This window comes from Hevea brasiliensis, chromosome 6 (genome assembly GCF_030052815.1).
Source record: "Hevea brasiliensis isolate MT/VB/25A 57/8 chromosome 6, ASM3005281v1, whole genome shotgun sequence".
Taxonomy (NCBI): Eukaryota; Viridiplantae; Streptophyta; class Magnoliopsida; order Malpighiales; family Euphorbiaceae; genus Hevea; species Hevea brasiliensis.
In genome coordinates this window covers 104,066,982-104,073,477 of record NC_079498.1, presented here as the reverse complement: position 1 = coordinate 104,073,477, position 6,496 = coordinate 104,066,982, and the positions used below count along the sequence as shown (strand labels likewise).

The 6,496-nt window shown below is 30.5% G+C and overlaps 2 protein-coding genes across 5 annotated transcripts in view; both read left to right on the top strand.

The window, feature by feature from the left end:
- Nucleotides 1–360: 360 nt before the first annotated feature.
- Nucleotides 361–3,383, top strand: LOC110664104 (proline-rich receptor-like protein kinase PERK2). The gene is made up of 9 exons (XM_021823637.2): nucleotides 361–569; nucleotides 758–805; nucleotides 884–1,210; nucleotides 1,369–1,476; nucleotides 1,550–1,620; nucleotides 1,717–1,793; nucleotides 1,918–2,077; nucleotides 2,371–2,553; nucleotides 3,151–3,383. The coding sequence occupies exons 1-9, from the start codon at nucleotides 518–520 to the stop codon at nucleotides 3,277–3,279; spliced, it is 1,155 nt and encodes a 384-aa protein (XP_021679329.2). The 5' UTR covers nucleotides 361–517; the 3' UTR covers nucleotides 3,280–3,383.
- Nucleotides 3,384–4,823: 1,440 nt separating this feature from the next.
- Nucleotides 4,824–6,496, top strand: part of LOC110650881 (leucine-rich repeat receptor protein kinase EMS1) — a 112,783-nt gene continuing 111,110 nt past the window's right edge. The window contains exons 1-5 of one of the 4 annotated variants that reach the window (XR_009149552.1): nucleotides 4,824–5,342; nucleotides 5,418–5,498; nucleotides 5,626–5,696; nucleotides 5,946–6,022; nucleotides 6,241–6,361. Coding sequence is in view for 3 of the 4 variants with exons in the window: in XM_058148965.1 (XP_058004948.1) it covers nucleotides 5,009–5,342; nucleotides 5,418–5,498; nucleotides 5,626–5,696; nucleotides 5,946–6,022; nucleotides 6,241–6,361 (684 nt within the window). In the remaining variant the exon portion in view is untranslated. The remainder of the gene's footprint in view (nucleotides 5,343–5,417; nucleotides 5,499–5,625; nucleotides 5,697–5,945; nucleotides 6,023–6,240; nucleotides 6,362–6,496) is intronic. The other 3 variants (XM_058148970.1, XM_058148965.1, XM_058148971.1) reach the window with 3 other exon arrangements.

Below are 6,496 nucleotides of genomic sequence, written 5' to 3'. Positions count from 1 at the left end.
TAAATGAAATATTTTATGAGGTTTGTGGACCTTTATGAGCCTTTATTAAAAGTTCACTGTTGATCTCATTAGAGTATAGAGGCAATATTCTGCATCATAAATCAATATAAATTAATATTTACATATTTTGCCCATTTTACTAAAGTGCAAAAGTTTGAATAAACTTATTACCAAAATTTCAGTTTCGAGAGTTTTAGTAATTATAACTCATTTTTTACTATAGTGAAATTTTTTCTCTGAATATAAACATTGCAACGTAAAACATAATTTTTTTTTTTATATTGTATATGTGGGATTATATGTATGCCTTAAAAATAATAATTTCTGCACAAATAATATATCTATTTCCATTTATAAATTGAAGTTCTCCGACCTTCCAAAGACACCAAATACTCCTGGCTCATCATATCCCACCTCTACTCCCTCTGTTTCTCTCTCACGTCCTAAGCAAGGGGTGTAACAGTACACCCGCAAGAAAATTTGTATTGTTTTTTCAGGAAGAAAACTTGGGACAGCCATGAACAGGTGGTGGAATAAGAAGGGAAACACTAAACGCCAACCCGGAGGAGGTATGTCTTGTTTTTCCGGCTTATATTGTAAAATAAATCCAAATAGCAGAAATCTGAGTGATTGTTTGAACAGCAAACATTGTTTTGGTCTCAAGTTTAGATTTCACCAATTCATATTATTAATAAAATTTATACTTATAGAAAAGTTCTTAATTTGTTCCTCCTTTATTTTCAATTTGTAAAATTAGAGGAAGGACCTACTCCAATACAAGCAACCGATGACAGTACGGTGCATGGTACGAAACAATTTCTTGATTCCATTTAACAAATTCATGTGTGTTTGGTGACGCTAGTCGAGCAATCATTTGACCCAGGTGTTCCGAAGTATGATTTTAAAGTACTAGCAGAAGCAACTGGTGATTTCTCCAATAACAACCGCCTTGGTCAGGGTGGTGTTGGTCAAGTTTATAAGGGAAAACTTCCAAATGATAACAAAGTTGTTGCAATCAAGAGGCTTATACATCATTCTGATCCGGAGATAGAGAAATTGGCACAACTGCAATTTGAGGTTGAGGTTAAAACCCTTAGCCGCATCCGTCACCGGAATATTGTGAAGGTGGTAGGATACTGCAGTGATAAAGCTGATAGATTGCTTGTTTATGAGTTTGTTTCTAACAATTCATTAAAATCTCATCTGAATGGTGAGTACTTTTCTAACTTCTAATTTACTTTTAAAATTTATGAGTGCATAATAATGATCATCAGAGTTATATGTACAAGAAAAATTCTTAATCGAATTAGGTTTATGTGTATATAAATATAGATTAAATTAGGCTGATGGCAGTTATGTGTATCACAGGAAAGGGGAAAACATCACAGGAAACGGAAACCCAGACAATTGATTGGTCAAACAGGATGAAAATTGCTTTGGGTACCGCAAAAGGATTGGCATATTTGCATGAAGACTGTGAGTTTTGTATCTGTTCTTTTATTTTTTTTCAGCTTTATGGTGAATTTCATACTCTTTTTACATGTTTCAGGTGATCCTAGAATCATTCATCGAGATATTAAAAGTGATAATATTCTTCTCAATGATGAATTTGAACCAAAGGTATGATATTTATGAGATTAAAACGTTATTAGCTGGTCATATAATTCTTGCTATTGGCCTAATAATTTTACATCTATCATTTTTTTTTTCCTTTAGATAGGAGATTTTGGAATTTCCAAAGATTTTCCAGATTCTGCTACTCATATTTCCACTGAAACAAGGGGAACTCATGCGTAAGATAATTTTATTTTATTTTATTTTATTTTATTTTATTTTGTGTTTGTCAGCCAAAATTTTCGTTCTCAGGAAAAATTTGTCGAACAGGTTGTTCTCATGCACATATTCTTTTAAGTGCAGTTATGCCCCCCCTGAGTATTACATCAAAGATGGCCAACATAGAAAGCTCACCGATAAGTCTGATGTCTTTTCCTTCGGTATTGTGCTTCTGGAATTAATTACGGGAAAACTAGCCCTTTTTGAAAAGAAACGCAAGGACTATATTCGCTTAGCTGTTTGGGTACGTAAATCTTTTTTCCCTCATTCAAGCTACTATGAGCAGTTCCCTAAAAATATACAATATTACTTGAATCTATATGGTTATCTGAATTTGCCATGAAATTGTTTTCCTCATTAATCCTTTTAAACGTAAAATATTTATATCTTATTTTCACAATTGAAAACAAAAATTCTATTTAAAAAAAAAAGTTAAATTAAAAATTTAATATTTCATATTATCAACATAATTTATTTTTCCTTTTATTTAATGAAATGCTTAAGTAACTTTTGTGCATCTATTTCGATAATTTGCAGGCAATCCCTCTACTCAAACAAGTTTTGGATATAGACAAACAAGATTTGGATGTAGAGGATTGTAAAGATCTTTTTGATTCCAAATTACAAAAAAAATATAATAAAGATGAAATGATGCGGATGATTTATTGTGCTGCGGCATGTATATATAAACCTGTGAAATTACGCCCAAAAATGAGCCAGGTAAATTTACAAAATTAATTCAGGTAAATTTTGTACTTTATATATGATTTTAGTATAATACTTATACTTTGCACATGATTATTGATAAAATTTATATGTTATTTATATTTATTAAGGATTGTTATTTGTAATTTTAGTATTAAATTCGAGTTGCACTTACTTTAATTCTATTATATATTAGAGAAAGAGAGAAAGTTTTATTTCTCTCTCCTAACTAGTTTAGTATCATCTCTCTTTCTTTCAGACTTCAAACATTTTGATCACTTAAGCCAAATGATCATCTCTATGCTCATTTCCTCTCCCATTTAAGTGGGGTTTCTTATGCTTGATTTTATAGTGTTTAATTCGTTGTGAGCTTTATCTCATCTCATCTAGAATATATATATATATATATATATATATATATATATCTTAATTCTGGTGAAGAGAACAATTTTGATTTGAGTCCAAAATTGGAGAATTCATTAAAGTGTTGGTACAAAATTTTAATTAAAAAGATTTGAAATATAAGATTAAAAATTTAATGTATATGTAAAAATTATTTAATAATTTTATATGTGGTTTAATAATTTCATTATTGCATACTTTGTGATGCAGATAGTTGAAGTATTGAAAGGAAATATGGAACCGAAGAATATATGGGCCAAAAATGACAGCAAGTACCTATACGAAGGGTCACCATATGCTCAATTACCTCCATTACCCGAGGAAACTTCAGACTCTTAAAACCTCTTTTATTTTGAAAATATGAATTAACCTCGCTTTTATTTTTAAATAAAAGTTTTTGTGAGCTTGTATTTATGTTTAATGTCCATTGTTGTACTATTTAATGCGTGGTACTATAATAATAATAATAATAATAATAATAATAATAATAATAATAATAATATTGGCACACGTTGAGTATTTACGAAATTTATACATTTGTTTAGAAGAGATTATATTGTGATTAATTAAATAGCAGAATTAGATAAAAGAAAAGGGTTGGGACAATATATAGCTTTTTCATCTATTTTTTAATTTGGAATTTGTATTATTGAAGTCAATTATATTTATTTTTTTTTTTAAAAAAAACTTAAACCTTCATCAGATTTGTAATTATAATCATGCATGATCAGACGTTTAAATTTGCTATAGTTATATACGCAATTTCAATTACAGTGAGATATGAAAAAATTTGTACGTAAAACTGAAATTATAGTGAGCCACTCTATTGCATTATGTTATACTCGTGAAAGCAAGGGAACAAGAAGCAAATAATAAAGCAATCCTTTCGAATATCTTCCAGAGCCAATCCCAGAGGACCAATGATCGAGCTCACAACATTTAAATCAGCTACAACCTCCAGTGAGTCTAATTCAACTTGCAGTTCATTGATTCCCTTTTCCACAGCCAACCTCAAACCATAAACAGCTAGATCAAAAGCAACATTCAGTTGCTTATAGGCAGTAGTAGGATCCCTGAAAATACAACCAAGTCCCCTTTGGCAGGGTGATCTGCAGCCCCATCTGACTCATTTGGAACGCCATCCAATAATCTCATAGCCAAGTTCACTTAGTCCCCATTGGATTCAGAGTTGCCCGCTGGAATACAATGTTATTACGCCCAACCCAGACACTCCACAGCAGAAGAACAAACAGCCCTTTGCCTTGCGCACCCCAAATCACAAGACATCAATTTTATTATAATTTAAATAATTTAATTGTTCTCTTAATTATCATGAAAAACCTTAAACGGTCAAGTAGTACAATATTATCTCTTTTTATATTAATTTATATCATAAAATTGTTTAAAAATTAATTTAAGTAATATTAAAATCACTTTCACTGATTTTATAATTTTTTATGGTTTGATATAATTAATTTTCAATTGTTTTGAAATATAATTTATCATGCCCAATATAGATAAAATTTATTAATCTTATTTTTAACAATTTTAAATTATTTTTCAAAATATTCGTTATATTTCTGCAAATTCTTTATTTACATATTGTAATCAAATTTTAATCCGCAAATTATCTTTTAGAAATATTTATGTTAATCTAATGAATGATGAGCTGGATCTTAATTAATTAAGGAAAATGAAAATGAAAATTAAAACGAAAACTAATCTCCACCGCGCACAACCTCATTCATTAATATAAATGTTGTAATATGAAAAGAATATTCGAGAAGGCTGCATAGGATAATTGAAGTAGGGCCACGCGCTACGACCTCTACGCTCAACGTCAACGCTTTGTTTCCTTCAACCAAACAACGCGGATTAAGCCAAAGAAAATTACCTCCACACCCACCCTATTCCTCCATTTCTCTCTCTCAATATGAACTGAAACGGCATTATACCATCAAGAAACTTCTCTGATTAATTCGCTTTTGTTGTATTAGTTGTGGTATAGCTGCAGCGACTCTGCAACTCTGCAACTTTTGAGGCCTTTTTCTTCGGAACGACAAGTATTATGGAAAATCCCCAATCACCTGATGCATTTGGGCCGAAGCAGTATACTTACGAACAACTAGCAGAGGCAACTCACAAATTCTCCAACAAGTACCTCCTTGGCGAGGGTGGTTTTGGTCAAGTTTATGAGGGATCCCTAGATGGTAAAACCTTTGCTATTAAGAAACTTAGATATCTTCCGGATCAATTGGAGCACGAGATCAGGGTCGTTAGCGGAATCAGTCACCGAAATCTTGTGAAGCTGGTTGGTTACTGCATCGAAGCACAAGAACGGAATGCATTGCTTGTTTTAGAGTATTTTCCCAAGAAGTCCTTGAAGGTTAATTTACATAATGGTGAGTCCTTTTTCATGCCCTTCTATACTAAGAAATATTTTTTTGAAATCTTACAAATAAGAAAATATATTGTAGAAGAGGCGATTTTGGACTGGCCAACAAGAATGAAAATTGCTAAAGGTACTGCGAAAGGATTGCAGTATCTACATGAAGACTGTGAGTAATTGATATTAGACATTTTGGCTATGACGCTTGATCCATTACCTTTGTTTTTTATTTTATGTTGTTGATCTTTTTCTGGTTAAAGTTTTCTACTCCCTTTATTATTATATGGCTGTTTCAGGTGAAACTAAAATCATACACCAAGATATTAAACCAGATAATATTCTTCTTGATAACAACTTTGAACCAAAGGTAGGCTATTTTTTTTTTTTTAGATTTTTACTTTCAACTTTATTTTTTTAATTTGATTAAATGACTAAATCACTCGAATTTTTTTAAAAAAATCATATTGAAGTATGAGTGATATTAATTGTAATTTCATCAAATAAAAAAACACAAAAAATTTTAAAGGTATATTTAAGAAATTTGAAGTGATAAAACCACACCTTTAAATATATATGGCAAAATAAATCTAATAATTACTTAAATCATTTTGTTTAGATTGCAGATTTTGGACTTGCCTTAGTTTTTCCGGATCATAATACTCATATCTCCACATCAACTGTGGGAACCGAAGTGTAAGATATTTATGTTTTCTTTTCTTTTGTTTTACTCAATTATGTCATTATTATGGTATTTTTTTAGATGCCATTATGGTCTACTTTTGCAATAGTTAGAAAAGAAAAATAAGATGAAAACTGAGAAAAACTTAAATTTTAGGGATTGTAGTGAAGGTTTTATTTTATTTTTTATAAAATAATTTGATATGAATTTTCATTACACTTTTTAATTGCAGTTATCGAGAACGTTCTAAAAAGGTCTCCGATAAGTCAGATGTTTACTCTTTTGGTGTTGTACTTTTAGAGCTGATTACCGGAAGAAAACCCATAGATGAAGACATTGACATCGTCGCATGGGTATGTCACCACTAATCTATGGTAGTGCTATTAAGATTTTAATGTTTTGCATAAATAGAATATAATAATAGAAAGCCACTTAGAGGGTGTTCAACTTAACTTATAAAAACCAGTTTATAAACTAATTTGAATTTA